We start from the raw sequence: 17,092 nt of genomic DNA, 5'->3' as shown, positions 1-17,092 counted from the left end.
GCACAAAGTGTATCTGTCTTCTCCATTTCCCCCCTTTCCTCCCTCGCTTCCTCTCCTCCCTTGCGTAATTGTTTTGAATGGAGCGGACCCGACAGAAGGCGAGAAAGAGAGCAAGCCGGAGGAAGGAAGCGCAGGAGCGGTGAGCGGGTGGGGGCTTGTGGAGGCGTGTGCTCCGCCGGCCAATGGCGGAGCGTCTCGACGGCGGGACCGCACATGTTTACGTGCAGCATTCCGCCGGTTGGGGCTTGATCAGAGTCCGTACTGGAGCATTCCGCAACTGGACGCGGATCCCTTGAAAACGCGTGTTTTCAACTAATTTCACTTTCTGCGGGTGCACGACAGCGAATGGCGTCGAGTAGAAAGGTTTAAACGTGACAATTGAAGCGAAGTCGTCGACGAGAAGAAGCTTGGTCGACCGGCTTGACGCCATTTTGCTCCATCGTGTAAACGTAACATGGCGGCTAGGCCAGCTCCGCGTTTTCTGTCCGACTTCTCTCCCAGCTAGCGAGGCAGGCAGCGAAAACAAACAGGTCGAAGAAACGAAAAAAAAAAAACAAGCAGGAGCAAGATTGGCAGCGGGTTTTGGACGTGGAGAGAATTGTTTGTCTTGTCTTCACCGCGGAAGTCGGCGAAGACGACGACGGCGTCCGTTCGAGTGTCGAGCCCATCGAGTATGTTCCCCCTTCCGGACGTTTTGTCAGGGCACCCGCTGCTGCCGCCCCTTGACGTTGTTTACCAGTCCAACAGCTTCATGCTGTAAAAATAAATAAATAAAAATCCCTCCCCTCCTCCGGTAAATTCGCTTTGGACACCCGCGTAGAGATGCACACCCGACGCCTGGTGAAGCGCTCCATCCTCGGCAGCCGAGTGTACGCGCCGAGCCCGACCGGCGATGGCGCTCCGGTGACCGGAGTGGTCCAGGCTGTCAAGCAGGAGAGCAGCGGGGACGCGGGGGCCCGGCGCGGCGGAAACACTAGCAGCGTCTACACGGTGCTTCTGCCGGACGGCAGCCTGAAGGAGTTCGCCGAGGACGAGATAGCCGCTGCCGGCTTGAACCACGCGAAGGGGACGCTCAAGTCCAGCTTGAAGGTACGTGAAACGAAGGGGGGACGGTCGAGGGTGTTGTGGCCGTTTTCGGGGCTTCCTCCGCGGGATGCCTTGACTTTCAGTGCCCGGGGCGTGATTAACGACGGCGAGTAAACGGGACAGGCAAAAAAGGCGTGCTGTCATGACATTTTGGAGACATTCTGCAATGTGGCACAATGGGCTCCACTGCGGGGCCTGCGCCGTGTTCATGTGCTCTCGTGGGCGGCTGAGCAGAGGCAGGCAAACGACAGCAGCCATTTGGACTCCTGGTGTCCTGCACTTTAACATTTTTTTTTCACATTGGCAACTACTTATTCAGTTTCGAGCATCCAATTTAGCGTCAGATGGCGACGCGTTGTGTTTGTCACGTGGCGTGATGTAATCAATACACAACACGACGTTGTTGTTTTAAGCTTGTCTTTCTTATATTTGTACAATTGTTCGTGGGTATTGCAATCGATCGTTCGATGTCAGTCATCCCATTTGATAAAAAATTGCACGCGTTTTGCAGTCTAACCATAGTTTGCATGTGCTCTTTCTTTTTGTCGCATGGTGGCATGATGCAAACTACTCCACACAGTAAATAATTGTCATTTGTCCTGATTATATTTTGACACATATTCATGAGCACCGATGTTTGATTTCCTTCAACATAAAAATGGCACGCATTTTGTCTTCTTACCATAGCTTGCTTTTGTTTTGTTGTTGCTTTTGCCAACCGGCATGATGAAAAAACGTAACGCAGCACAGGACATTCGAATCACGCCTTCATATTTTGTCCTCTTCCATCACGTTTACTGTCTTCATTGTCAAACAAATGTTTAAAAAGGAGTAAACAAAATATGTTCTTTCAAGCATTCCATTTCACATCTGGCCATTCGTCGTTTTAAATAGTGGCTGGTCGTGTTTTGTTGCTGTTGTGTGTAACGTGGCACGATGACAACAATGCCCAAGACAGACCAGTGCTATTTTAAGCCTGTTCTGTTGTCACTTGTCTAATGTCACATGTTACCATTCTTAATACTTGTCCAGGTAAAAAAAAAAGAATTTTGGGTACAACTTAAAGTAAATGTACTCACCCAAAATGGACGTGCAACCACCACCACTTACAACAGTTGGCCGAACATGCCATCCACCCATTCATTTAAAAAAGCCAAAAAGTCCACAAACAATTTTCAGGAGGTCCATAGCAGTGTGTTACTTCTTGCTAGTCAGCGTTTGAGGAGTCTTGATTGGAATTGCCCCGGTGTAGGTGAACGCCAGGGACAGGGAAAAACAGTTGAAGGGTTTTAACCGTAAAACAAATGTTAATAAGAAGTTCAAAAAATAAAGATCAAGTAAACTACTCACCCTTGAAGGAATTTAGCAATACTGACCCCTAGTGGTCACAAAGGATCACTTGTGGTGGCGTGTGGATTGATTGGCCCGTTCCCTAGGCCTTCAAATGATTTGCATGGCTTGATTTAAAAAAAAAAACAAAAAAACAATAATAATTCATACCAGAGATAAATATGTATGCAATCAAACACCATTTGGGTATTTACGGCAAATGAATACACAGTAAAATTAAACAGAATGTGTGAATTTACAGCGAACGTTAATTCATGGAACCGCCCTCGTTTTTATGTTGTCGTAAGTTAATGAATTCATTTCATTTCCTGTTCGGTGTTTGCCAATCACACTCCTTGCGAGGCTCGCTGAGCTGAAGTCTCACCAATTTTTGATACTATTGCGCAATTACAAGGCTTATTTTGACCTAAAACCTCAAATTGTTCAACTTTAGCCTCGTCGTGTTTACGTTTGTAACCTCAAAACTAAATAGCCCGTGTGGGCGTGTGTGTGCGCGCACATGCGAGCCCGCGTTTAGAATGTCCACAAAGGGGGTTAGCAATGCACAATGGTCACAAGTGTCCCTCCGAGCTCGAAAACAAGCCCTAAAATGAGGAAGAGGCGTGCGTGTGTGCGTGCGTGTGTTGCTATTTCAAACATGGAGGGTTTTTGTTGTTTGTGAGGGTACGCCGCCGACCCCCCTTGACGCAGCTGCACAGGCCAACAAAGCGGGCACCCCCAGGTCGGCAGCGGGTGGCATCCTCCGAGGAATCTGAGCGCTTGGCGACATGCCCGCGCTGCCGAACAAACCAAGGAGGGTGTGAGTGTGTGTGTTTGTGTGTGTGTTCATAGCCACTTGTTGGCAGTTTGCTATTTGGCACCGTGCCAAAAGAGGCATCACTGTTGGCATGGGATGGTGGGCAAGTCTGGAATGGATGAGGCAGCTTTCATTGACAACAGCTAGTATTGCTTCCCACAACGCGTAGGATTTTTTTTTCTTCTTAAAAGCATGTTTTTATTTCGAGTTTTTCCTCTGCAAATTTCTCTTGGATTTTTAAACAAAGTAATGTTCTGAATATTACGACCGGTATATTGTACAAAGGTATATTGTTTGAAATATCAAGTCACATTTGCATTTTGAATAATACAAAAAAAAAGAAAGAAAACAATTGATTCAAATGAATCAATTTGAGCTTTCATGAAATACAATTGAATTTATTGACTAGCTCAGTGGTCCCCAACCTTTTTTGCCCTACGGGCCGGTTTATGTCAGACAATATTTTCAGGGACCGGCATTTAAGGTGTGGCGGAAATGATACAACAAAATACTATGGCATGAGCCGCATGAAAACGGTGGTGTTTTCGAAATATAATAATAAACACAAGGAGCATCTAATCTGGCCGCAACACTCTGATCGCGATGGTAATGTTTAATGCCTTCAAAATACGATACAACGCAAATTCAAAGTGCATGAAAATGACGACTCACCACAGCCCCGAGCTTGATTTTCTGCAACCAGACAGTCCCATCTCGGGGTAATAGGAGACAAATAGTGTGTGGTTTATGTCCAGTCTACTTTGTAATTGTGTTTTAGTCACCGTTGCTGCAGAAAACCCCCGCCTCACACAGGTAGGATGTCGGAAATAGCAACAGTGCTCTTGTGGCGATCTCAGAGTATTCAGCCATAACTTTAATCCAGTTGTCTCAAACGTACTTTTAAGGCCGCCGTCATTTGCGATCTTCAGCAGTTTTCTTACTCATTTTGCGAGCTCCGCCGTTTTGTTTTTAGCGTATTCGGTCACGTGACGGAGAAGCGTGGCTTGAGGCGTGTCAAGCGTGACACAGACGGATGTAACGGAGAATCCGGTAATTTTTCAAAATAAAACATCATTCGTTTTCCGAAATAAACGGAATTAAGGCAAGTTCTTTCTGTGCGGCCCGGTACCAAAAGCCCTGCGGACCGGTACCAGTCCGCGGACCGGCGGTTGGGGACCCCTGGTCGAGCTAGTTTTATCTTCTGTGATTATGCTTTTTGTTTTTCATGTTATTTATTCATAGCCAAAGAGCCTGATGAATTTCCGTCTTACTTCATTTCCATGTTCAAAACAATTCCTCAAAAGAAAAAAAAAAAGAAGAACCAGAAGACTTAAAACAATTGTTTCACTAAAGTAATTCGCAAAGTGTGCAACAATTGCCTCAAGATGTCCGTGGGCTCCCTCTTGAGGCATGTGAAAGAATCGCTGGATTCTGTGTTGAAACTGAATTTTTCTTTCAATCCACGACAGCACATTTCACTCCGGTTCAGTTTTCGTTACCTTTTAAGTACAATACGTTTGCATTTAATCATGAGAATCTATTATTTTCATGTAGCTGTTTTTTAATGTTGTTTTTACGTGTAATACATTTGAATTGAATCCATTTTGAAGTCATCATTTTTTTACGTTCTGTTAGTGGAGTGCAGTGTTGATGTTCAAACTCTGCCTGTTGCATCTCGGCAAACATGATCCTTGACGATCGGTGAATCGCCTCATCAATTATTATGCATGTTTGTTTGTTTTTCTACCCGACTGTTTGTTTTTATGTGAGCAAGATGATTTACCCAACTTCACAAAACAGCACGTACTGTATACAGGCCATCATTTCAAATGCATGGCTCTGCTTCCGGTGAATCTAACGTGCCGGTGACATTTCAATGTGTGGCAGAGTCATTTCTGACTCTTTACCATTGAATGTGTCCAAGACTCACGAGCACTTGGCGACATGCCCGCGCTGCCGAACAAACCAAGGAGGGTGTGAGTGTGTGTCAACTTCTTTGGATAACTCGATGCACAAGCACAGCTGCCACAGCAAGCACAATTTGTTCGCCATCATTACTTACCATAAATGTATCTCACTAGGGGCTAGCTTATGTTGCTAGTCTCGTTAACTAACATCCTTTGATGCATCCAGTCCTGACCGTTTCTTCCCCCACTCAGAGCTCCATTAACGGAGGCCCAGAAGGGCAAAAGGCGGACGGCCCTGAGACGACGGCGGCGGAGAGCGACCACCGTGAGACAAACGGCAAACGAATGGACGCCTGTCGGTCGGTGTCCCTGCTGGAACAGAAGCGCAAGGTTGTCTCCTCCAGCATCGACGTCCCCCACGCCAGGTAGACACTCATTTGGCTTTGGCCCCCCCCCCCCCCAAAAAAAAGAAACAAAGAAAATATTTCCCCACAACCTCTCAGGATAATTTGGGGCACTTGTGTAGGTGCCCCAAGTGCATTGGTTCACCATAATTACCTTTCTTAAAAGACTCAAATACATCTGCAAAGTAAAAATCCAGTTCTGTGAATTGCCTACCAGCTTTATTTATTCATTTTTTGTGGGAACAAAGATATTTCCGGTCAGCCTTTCAGGATAAGTGGGGGCACTTGCGCAGGTGCCCCACAAAGATTGGAAAATTGCCGTTACATTTTTTTAAAAGATCAAAATCCCAAGTAAAAACTAAACTACACCGATAGCTGCAGAGCCTTATCATTGAGTTCAATGGAGCCATTAGGGGCTAGCTTAACTTGCTAGCACCGCCCCTGGTAAGCTAACAGCGTATTCCTATTGTACAGCTAATACAAGTAGGTTATTTGTGATTCCTGAAAGAATTGGATAGCGCGGGGCAGGTGTGCAGCTGCCCCTGATGCATCGTTTGCTTTGTGGACAACCCCTTTTTTCAGGATTAGTTTGGGTTTAACATCACTACAAGTTCTTTCGCACTTCACAGGAAACTAGTGTAGGTCCCCCAAGTGCCGTGCTTAACCATTACCTCTTAAAAAAAATTCACACACTAAAAAAAGAATGCAAATGGTCACCTAATTTTATCCGGGGTCGGTTCCCGAAGAAAGAAAAAAATTTTTTGTCAACTTCTTTGGATAACTCGATGCACAAGCACAGCTGCCACAGAAAGCACAATTTGTTCGCCATCATTACTTACCATAAATGTATCTCAAACCTCCAAAATGTTCTGATTGACTGTGTGTGGTTTGTGTGTGTGTGTTTACGCAAGTTGACAGCGGGTGTGATGTCTCACTGGGAGGGAGTTCATCAGAGCAAAGTTCAGCAAAGGTTTATGGCATAGTTGTGTCACTGTCGCGTGACATCCACTTTCATCACTGTGTGCGCCGCGTGGCCACAGCCGCTTTTTGTGTGTTGAGAGGATGATGTCATTGTAGCGCCTCCGGTAAAGGCCGGGCCTCAAAAAAACCCCTCGCTCCCATCAGTTGCCCGGTGTTTTGTCTCGAACCTTCATAGAGGCGCTACGTTCCGTCACTCCTTTGGCTATTGCTCACTCTCGTTAACTGCGGAGGCCATTTGCTAACCAAAACAGCAGACTCTATCAAAAGTACGAAAAAAAATAAAAGTAAGTCTGGTTGGTGTCTTACCATACGTTAACTTCAGCGGCAATCACCAGAGCGCACGGCTTCTTCACGTCACAATGGCGTTTTAGGATCCGCAATAATGGGCAGCAATTTGCCCCCACTTGACATGTCATTATTTTTGAGACTGGCACTTCAAAGCTTACACCGGCATAAATTCTAAAAGATCCCAATTGTAAAAATAAATGAATAAATAAATGAAATTGACTGCCTGAGCAGCGAATAGAACCCCAAGCGCGACCATTATTGCCGTGAGATTAAAGAGCCCTCGGATCTCCGTCCGTTGCCCATCTGCGACCACACACTCACATTTATCTATAATGGAGGCGAGTGGGTAAGGAGACGAAAGGGGGCTTGTTAACAAGGAGAAAAAAAAGGTGACTGATGGAGGGGGAAAATGTCAGGGGATTTTGTCCCCCCCCCCCCCCCCCCCTTTTCATTTTTCACTACCGGCTCCCTGGAGAATCCTGACTTTGGGGTTGTTAATTGTGCTCTCCAAAAAGTTTCTTGCCGGTGATTTAGTGAGAAAATGTCCGGCCCTCCGGCTAACTCGTTAGCTACGCGCTAGACATCCTGAATATCTCGCCTGCGCTGAAAAAAAAAAAAAAGACACGGGTGGAGGTTTGAGAAATATAAGGCTTCAGGAGGATATGCAGTGAGCCTTTGAAGGTGACATCCAACTCCCAAACGCCCCCTTCGAAATATTTATATGAAAGTTGCTGCGTGTGGCCGTGCGGAAAGTGGTCATTGTGGCACATTTCTGATTTGTTTCAGACACATTTATCAGCGTCTTTCTTTTTATTCATGCCTTCCAGCTTCTCACTCCAAAGCAAAGGGGCTCACTATGTTTTCCCAACACGCAGGAAAGAGTCAATTGTAACCGGAGCCGAGCAGGGCTCGACAGCGCTTTAGCCTTTTGACAAATGGTTTTGCGGCGACTAATTGCTAGAAAGGGGAAATGAAGTACAAGCTCCAGTTGTTCTGCTCCAAAACAAGATCCTCCGGAGTTGTTGGGAACGAATCAGAAATGCAGGACGAGCCGCGTCGTGCCTCTGTTCCACTTCACAGAAATTAGCGGGTCGACTTTTGGTACCTTTCACGCACAACAGTAACACGGGGGAAAAAAAGACGGCCTTGACCTTTCACGCAGAGTCTCGTGTGAAATTGTAACATCGGAGACGTAACAGTAGGCTGCAGCACCTCTGGTGTGACCTCAAGCCTTCTATTCCATGTTTGTACCGTTCACGCAGAACCACGCGGCAAGGAAAATGCACAACAAAAGCCAGCTGCAGCCAGCATTTGCCAAAGAAAAGCGGTTTTCCCGTACCGATCGCTATCTCCAAGCCTCCGCGTTCTGAATGGATTAAAGGACAAGCTTGTCTCCCCCCACCCCGAAACTATTTTCTCCTTCGTTAACTTTTCCGACATCCGATACAATCGGAGTGTGGCTAAAAATAACCAAAATGTGCTTTTCATTTATACGCCGCAAATGTTTGGAGTGTGCGTCCTTACCAGGCGAGAGTTTTGTATCAACAACATTAGCATAACTTGCTGTAGCTAGCCTGCTTAGATTAGTGTTCTGTTCTTATGGCGGTATTATTTTTTTAAAGTTGCCAAACTGAATCATTTTAGGGATAAAGTGTGCCGGATTTTCAAAGATTTCAACCGCATGGCTTCATCCACTGTCCGCAACTTGAGTTTCCCGTCTACGATCATCTCGCGCAGCAGAAGAATCCCCATGTTAATTCTGCGCAACCGGTGGAAAAGCTCTAAAATTAGAGCGTCATTATCTAATTACAGTCATGGGCCCTCTGCGTTGTTGTATGATCATATTCCCACATTTCTGCCTTTAGTGCCTCGGCGTAACGGCGAGTATTTAAAAATTAAATAAATAAAAATCAGACCTTTCTGCATCGGGAAATAATCAAGGCGCCAAACAAAAGGCTCTTGTGGCGCAACGATGCGTGTGAAAGTTTTCCTCCAGGCAGTCTTTGTCGATGACTTCAATATTGTATCATTTGGCATCCTCCATCTTCACGGACCTCCGCCAGGGACAAGTGCCTCGCAGAAGGAAATTTAGATGATGGCTCCAAAGGAAGCGTTTTTTTGGTTCAAGGCTGGAAAACCACAACGGTCGTTAGCCACGCCACCAGATCGCTAGCCTGCGATCCCCTCGTTGAGGAGGAAGATTAATGGCCCCGCCGCGTCCAAAATAGTTGAGCGCTGACTATAAAGTCCAGAGCCAAAATGCTCAGGGTTATATTCGGTGAAACCCAAGCCTTCAAATATTTACTCACGGAGAATTCTGGAGCGAGAGAGTCGCAAATCTGACTTTGTCGTAAACACATTTTCATGCCCCTTCCGATGAATGTTGCTATGAGAGTATTTAATTAGATTGACATATGCATCCGTTATTAATCGATTCTGGTGCATTTTATAACCATCGGTCTAATTTTCACAACCATACGGCGTACCGACAAAACACGGGCCTGTGCGAATTGGTTGCAGCGTCTCTGTGACAAAGTTCACCTGCAATGCTGACGAAAAGGAGTCACGAGTTCAAGTCGATATGCAAATGGTTGCTTTTAATTACGCGCGCTGAATGTCAGCGAGCATGGATTTGCCGACGCTTGGCTTGAGAGCCGTCGGTCGTGCGGGCCGCTGCAAATCTCTGCGTTAAACTTAATTTGCCCGGCCCCCTCACACCCTGCCGTGTACGGCACGAGGTGCCAATTGGGACAATTTCACGGTTTTGAGGAACATAACGGGCCGGTTTTAACTGAAAAAAAAAAAAAAAAAGTGTCCTTGTGGCGTCGTGCCTTTAAAAAAAAACATGGCGCTGGTTCTTAGGAGACAAATTGACCAGGTCTTTTCTTGACTGCATTTTCGCGTCCTGTCAGCAGCGGCGGCATGAATCAATCCAAGAGAAGAACATCACCGATATGCTAATTTGCCCTACTTGTATCTGTGAGTGAGGCTCCGCGTGTTATCATTGCCCGCTCGCTATCTATAATGCATATCGCATCGGGCCTGCGTTGACGCGATACCGGCTCCCCTCGCGCTAATCCATAGTTGCGGGCTTTAATGGAGCGCCAACTCAAAGTGCTGCGCCCGGAGAATAGGCTCTAATTGATTCTATGGACAGGCGTGCATCGACGGCGCAGACGGCGACGTTTATAGTTCCACGAGGCGGGCCGAATTGACGGCTGCCACTGTCGCAATTTGCGGCCAAAACCAACGCGCTAATGAGGCGTTGGACGTAGCGGCGGCCTTCCTTTATAAATCCGCAGAGAGGACTTTGACCTGACCTTAGCCAAAAAATTGATCAACTTGCCATATCCCTAAGTTGCACAGTTACTTTATGCAATTTAGAGAGTGTTTATTTAGTTTCGTTTGAATGAACATTTTAAGGGTATGCCACAGTTCAACAAGAATAAGAACACCTTTTAGGTTCTTCGAAACTGACAAAACGATGTTTTTTGGACAGCAAGCTAGCTTGCGCTCTTAAGAATCCCAGCGAAGTTACTGCAGTCCTTCCTGTGTTTCATTTGATTGTTTTATATTTATGGCCAGAAAGTGTTTTTTTTAAACATTGTTATTATTATTATTATCATTATTATTATTATTTCTTTCCTGCAACTCTGAGTTCACTACTGTATTAGTGAGTCCAACTGAAAAAAAAAATCACGACAAAATTGGGTTGTCACAGCTGTGGTAACAGAATTTAGTTGGCGGGCTTTGTGATGTGCTCCCTAAAATGCAAAGTAACGCAGGATAATATTCCTCTTTTTTTTTATAGATTTAATTCCCAACCCCCCCTCCCCCTCAAATGTGTTTGTTGAAATTGTACATTTCATTCGAATAGGGCGAGTGCGATCACGTGGAGCATCAGACTCTCCTTTTCATTTGCCGTCTGCTTCTCCAGATGCGACCAATATCTTTTGGCGCACAAGGGGAGAAGGTAATGCGCTCGACTCGGCGGCAACTCTGCCGTTTAATTTCACCTTTGTGAGCAATTGGGCGAGCGTCGATGCTTGATGCGTTTGCTGAAAGCGGAATTTCATCAAAGTTTGATAATCGGATTCCCATCCACGCCCTGTCGTTAATAACGCAGACGTTGAGTTAAAAAGCACGCAACAGATGTCCTGGTGAGCTATTAATTGAAAGTTTTCCATTTGTTGGTCTCCACATCAAATGAGCATCTGTTCTGCCTCTGATGTTACATAAATCTCGCCCGAAGAAAGACAAGAGCGAGAATCTCCTTTTTACAATCCCGCAAGAGGCTGCCTTTGGTGTCTTTGGTGTCTTTTCCTCATGAGCAGGCAGCTGACCAGAACCGTAAATACAAAAAAAAAAAAAAAAAGCTCAGGCAGGAATTTTAGAGGCTAATCTGTCATCTGCCAGACTTGCGAGCTTGCTCCAGCACTTGGCCAGATGTAGCGTATAGCAACGTAACAAAGAAACAAAGTCCAACTTCTCGTCATGATGATGATGATGATGATGGAGAAACTTTATGAGCATGGATTATGTCTTAAGCTGAGTTTGTACAGTTCTGAATTTAACCAAAACTGTGAACAGGAAAAAGTCACTTCCAATCGGGAACTCAGTGCAGCAGGCATACAACCGATTGGCTTCAGTGTTTTGTTTTTTTTACACTGTCTGCAACTATCGAATATTTTCAGAATTGAGTATTCTAGTGATTATTCCATTTATGAAATATGATTTTTCATGATGAACACACGATACAGTGGATGTGAGATTCGGATATTATTTTGTCCACTTGCGGGTGCCATCCTCACGTCCGACTGGGAAGTCTGTAACTTTGTGTGTGTACGGCTTTAAAAGGCGGGGCCTCGTGACCGATATGGGTGTCAGCAAATGAGAGTGTGTGGTTGGCTGGCTGTTCATTTGCTAACCTTTGCTTGTCTTTTATGGACGCTTGCATACGGCTGAGATTTTGCTTCGGCTATTTTTGTCATCTAACTATTTTACATCCTATTAGGCAATTAATCATTGCATGCTAACCGAGCACTTATTTTTACATCTACACTTTCAAAGTGAGGTAAAACTCCCCTCATTTGGTTTTTACCTACTGTGTTTTTTGTAAATATTTTATATCATATCAGAAATCGCACCGAGGGGTGTACTCATTTTTGTTGCCATTGTTGTACATATTCATGACTGCTTGCTGCGTCCTTTTGAGGGCACGATCATACAAGCTACGCTGACAACTTGGATCAAAATGTTGATTTCCTTAGAAAAAAAAAATTCCCCGTAGATTGAACAAAGGTTATACCCCGGCAACAACGGGACCTCAATGAGCGTATTATGTCTGTTTCCACGGCACCGCTAAATCAAATAATTGCTTTGACTCGGTGGCTAATAGCGCTTCCATCCCATTGTTGCTCATCTTATTGTTCGTCGCAGACATCGGTCATTAGCCGCGCCGCTTTTACCTGCTACCAAAAGACAAACGCGTGGGGGGGGAGGATCATTCCTGTTATCTTCGCGCTGAGCAAATTGCGGGGGCACCAAATCCTCCCCGACGCTTCGCCTCGTATGAGGATAGAATGTTACAGTGAGCTCTGTTTATCGCCGGAGCAGCGGCTGACAGCAGTGAGTGTGCTCTAAGTGTGTTTTATAATTTTCTTTTGTCCTCTCGGTGGTCAATAAGCATGGGGAAAACACAGCCGTGACTGTGGCTCTCCTTTCCCACACGTAAGTGAAGTGTAAATACAGTTAGAACATTGACTGGTGAGTTTAATTTGTTTCTTGGTCATACTCATAACTCAAATCACTTGTATCTTAAATGAAATTTCCCCAGTAAAATGATTGGAAATGTCATTAATTTGTTCCAGACCCACAAAAAAAAAAAATCTGAAGTGTTTTTAGTCATACCAAAGCTCTATAATGTACTGTACTGTACAAAACATCTACAGTGAAACGCCTCTACAATGAAACCTACATGGGTGAAAATACCCTCTAGTGTGAAAACATCTTCATGCATTAACACCATTCCCACTTTCCTGCCCCCCGTACAACGAAAAAACCCAGTTGCGTTATATGAAATCTTTTTCTTTTGCCTCGCGACGAGATTCACTACAACGAAGTCTAATCCAACAGCGACCTCTACTGCTTCGTTCGGAAACGGCAACAGCAACCACCACACTGGTTTACACATGCGCAGTAGTCCAAGAAGTATTTGTTATTGTTAGTTTCAGATGCAGCAAGAACGTTGCTTTGCTAAAATGGTTACAAAACGGACCTTTGGATGTCAAGCAGCTAAGACAAGAAGAGCTCTGACGCTGGAAGAGAGGGTAAAAGTGATCAAAATGAAAGACGGAGGAAACAAAATAAAAGACATTATCCAAGAAATTGATGTAAGTGAAAGTGAATGGTGATCGTAAATTTCGCAATTTCTTTCCCGTTTTTTTTCTTTCTACACTGACTGTATGAAATGTCAAATAAGTGTATGCTCATATTTATGCACTATTAGAAGAAAAATAAAGCGTACACATACGTTTGTGTGTGTGTGTGTTTACATCTGAGATCAAATTTGCTGCAGTGAAAACCCCCCTGTTGTGAAAAATATGTTGCTGCAAACATGGTTTCGTTGTAGAGGAATTTCACTGTAGTAGCATAATAAACTTGAATGTACATTTTTTTCCCCTTACTTGCTCCACTTTTAGTCTTTGACTTTAAGTGAACTTAATATGAACTGGGGGGGAGGGTTGTTTGTTTTTTGTTTTTTTGGCCACAATTTCCCCATTTTCAGGAGCTTCTCTTTTCATGGGCAGGTTAGTTAGCAACTTCGAATTAATTTTAACACATTTGGCTGGCCTCAGACCTTTTTTTTCCCTACTCCTGCTTTAGTACTACTCCATACCCAGTCCACACGTACACCGCCCGCCTCCCATTTTTCATGATTTTAAGGACTCCCTTTCAAAAGAAGGAAATCTGGTGAAACCTGCACCCAAAAAATGGAAACAAAACAAGCTAACCATGTGAACTGATTGTGGCCAGATGTTGTGAAATTCACTGCCACCATCTGTTGGTGGAGGTTCAGTAGCTCACTTGTAAGTCACTTTTTTTTTCTCACAACAGAAAGTGAAAAACTGACCAAGTCGTATTTTGTAACTCTGAAAATCTTGGAAGTTGTATCACTCTGGAAAAAAAAAAGATATAGTGAAATGGCGAACATTGTAGGGTTACACTTCCAAACTTCACGCCCCATCGTCATTCAGGCTCAGTCATAGCCGATACGGACTTGCGGTCACCTAATCAGCCGCCGCCGTGATTGTTTTTGTTTTGATTCAGGCTGCGCTCGTTGAACTTGACTCCAATTGGATGAGGACACTGCCTGTGCAGAGTCGTCTCTGGGGTTTGGATTGTCGCGGCAATGTGATGTCCTGCCAAACCTGAGGGCTCGCATCCCAACTTTTGTGTGACTTTGTGTGCGTGTGCTGGCTCTGACAGGCCGCAGGCCCAAAATGAATGTGTTTACCATCACCGGCTCCCTCTCGGCCCGTCAAAGAGGCCTCTGTTTTCGTTCGAGAAACGGAACAGCGCCGTTAGCGGTTAGCATCGGAGATCCATTAACTTTTCTCTCTCTCTCTCTCTCTCTCTCTCTCGACTTTATGACCAGAGCTCCATGTGATGTAATCAACACTAATGCAGTAGTTAGGTCACAATTACGGTAGCTATTTGTATGTAAAAGCACTTGTAGTCTGCTAAAAAGGCAAAAAAAAAAAAAGAGAATGTAAATGCAAAACAGTGAGCGTGGTTTCTTCTTCGTAGTAGTTAGTTACCCACTGTTACAATAAAATGTGAAAACAACAAAACACCCATTTGTTTTGGACGGGGAGTCAAACCTCGGTTTTCAAACATCTCTGTTCTCGACCAAATCGGTTTTCGACCAGAAAATTTGAAATTTTTACGCCTCGGATTACGACCGAAAACCGTTTTTTGACCAAACTGAGCAAACCCGAATACGCCACTTGACTCCTCTTGGCTTCCTTACACTAGGAAGTGACGCTTCATTGTGAGTAGACGTGTTTGTTGTGATTTATGCAAATCTGATTGTTTTCATGTTTTTTCTGCATCGTGTATTAGTCCCTAATCATGGGCTAGTAAAATAGTTTCAGCCTTCTGGAACGGATTACGGTCGAAAACCGAAGTAGGACTGTGTGTGTTTGTGTGTGTGTGGGTGTGCGTGAAGCAGCTTAAATGTTTTTATATATGTTTTTTATATATATATATATATATATATATATAATGTATATGTGCGTGTGTGTGTATATATAAATATACGTATACTGTACATCGGTGGCAGTCAGGGGCAGGGTAACCATCATGAATTCCAGGAGCTTCAATTAATCAAGCCATATCCTTTCCAATAGGGAAAAAAGTGCTTTGGCGCCATCATGTGGCATTTCTAGGCAATTATCAATGACGTGGTTAACGTGAAAACTTGGCAGGTTGACGTTGTCCTTGGACACGGAATAAAGATGGAGGGGGGGGGGGCTTTCTCTGTACACACTGAACCCCAAAAAGTGTTTAGCTTCGGAACGCTCGTTGGGAAATTGTTGTTTCACAGCCCTTCCATGATAAAAGGCAACACAAAGGCTGGCTGACAAAGGTCAACAACAGCACATAAACGGGACTCAAGCGAAAGAGAGAAAAGTGGAGGGAATTGGGGCTCGTGGTAGGTGCCACTGAGGGTGGGGGGGCTGGGGGGTCAAAGGCCTTTAGGCTCCTTTGTCCTGCCCGCAGGCGATGGCAGCCGCTGATAGGCCTTTTCTAACGCTCCCTCCATCGGCTCAATCTCCACAGGATTTCATGAGCACCTTCAGCAAACACACGCACACACACACACACACACACACACACGTCAGGAAGTGTAATTGGGAAAGGGCCCCCCCCCCCCCCTCCTCCAGGGCTGCAACGGTCCTCCTGGGAGATGAGCGACTGGACTCACGTGTGCATCACCATGCTTAACGTACAGCCGAGGTGTTTAAAATTGAGAGTGGCACTGATAAAAGGCTGAGTGTGCGTGTGCGTGTGCGCGTGCGCGCGCCGTAATCGGCAGGTAGTGGCGGCTGGAGCGTCCCCCCCATCACAATGAATGGCGAATGGAAAAGTCACACATTGGCCAGCCTCGGTTATGTGCATAGCCAAGGCTCACCAATTTGCGGAATACGTGCAATATGTCCAAATGTTCCCCCAAATAGGACAAGGAAAGTTTTAGAGGTGGAATACTTTTGATCCTTTGTTGGGGGCCATATTGGTCTCATGATGTCAAAATGTGAACAGCATGATGAGGACGACTGTTGAAACACCAGGACATTTTTTGGTCGATTCGAAGTCGTTGTGAATTTTGCCGCTTAAGCTCCTCGTTAGAGAGCGGCAACTTGTTCAAAAAGTACTGAAACATTTAAACAGTTGCACGTGTGCATTCAAAAGCTTTAGAGAAGGTTACAATTTGTGAGTCGTGTATGTAAAGGACCCACACAAATGCAAATTAGGCAGGGGGGTGGTGGGGGGGTTGAGGTGACTGGACTGGCATTCCTATGGCACCATTTTCAGTCTGTTTTGAAGGCGGACTACACCCCCCCCCCCCACCACCCCCCGTTGAATGTCTTAGCTGCTACTTTGCTGCTCATTCCTTTACATCAAGCCATGGAGGACAAAGGACGGGAGAGAGCGGGAGCGGGCGGGGCGGGGGTGGCACTTCCTCTCATATTTACCTCCGGAGCCGAGCACGTTTAGCCTCTACATTTGCTCGCTTCACTGAGCCTCTTCTCTTTGTTTTGCTTGCCGCCGCATCATATAGATGGGAGCCCTCCTCCTCCTAAATGAAAGCCAGTTGACGGGGGGGGGGTATTATTTACTGATGATTTGCGCTATAGGTCGCCATGATTGTCAACTCCGCCGCCTTTGTTTGACGCGGCGTAGCGACGCGTACCTCGTCGGACGTGGTGCCCGTGTGCAATTTCACCGGGTGGGGGGGGGGGGGGGGTGCTTGTTTTTCCATTACCTGCTGCTCGAGTGGACAAAGAGGAGAGCCTCCCATCCTATGCGTACGTGTGCCCTCTCGTGCCAGAGGCAAACGGCCAAGGAAAACCTCCGCCACGCCACATATAGGCCATCTACGCGTCTTTATTTGCCCCATCGGAGGTAGCGTGAAAACACCCCAATGTATAGTGGAAAATGTAGGGCGCGCACGGCTTCTGAAGTATCTGCGCGCGTCAATCATCTCAAGGTAAAGC

The 17,092-nt window shown here is 45.5% G+C and overlaps 1 protein-coding gene across 1 annotated transcript in view; it reads left to right on the top strand.

The window, feature by feature from the left end:
• Nucleotides 1–213: 213 nt before the first annotated feature.
• znf704 (zinc finger protein 704) overlaps nucleotides 214–17,092 on the top strand; it is a 35,643-nt gene continuing 18,764 nt past the window's right edge. Inside the window, exons 1-2 of the mRNA XM_086137069.1 lie at nucleotides 214–1,089; nucleotides 5,392–5,564. Of these exons, the coding sequence (XP_085993195.1) occupies nucleotides 823–1,089; nucleotides 5,392–5,564 (440 nt within the window). The 5' untranslated portion in view covers nucleotides 214–822. The remainder of the gene's footprint in view (nucleotides 1,090–5,391; nucleotides 5,565–17,092) is intronic.

This window comes from Hippocampus guttulatus, chromosome 18, assembly GCF_054856545.1.
Source record: "Hippocampus guttulatus isolate MCC_2025c chromosome 18, RoL_Hgut_1.0, whole genome shotgun sequence".
Classification (NCBI taxonomy): Eukaryota; Metazoa; Chordata; class Actinopteri; order Syngnathiformes; family Syngnathidae; genus Hippocampus; species Hippocampus guttulatus.
The sequence above is the reverse complement of the archived record's forward strand: the minus strand, read 5'-3'. Positions and strand labels throughout refer to the sequence as shown.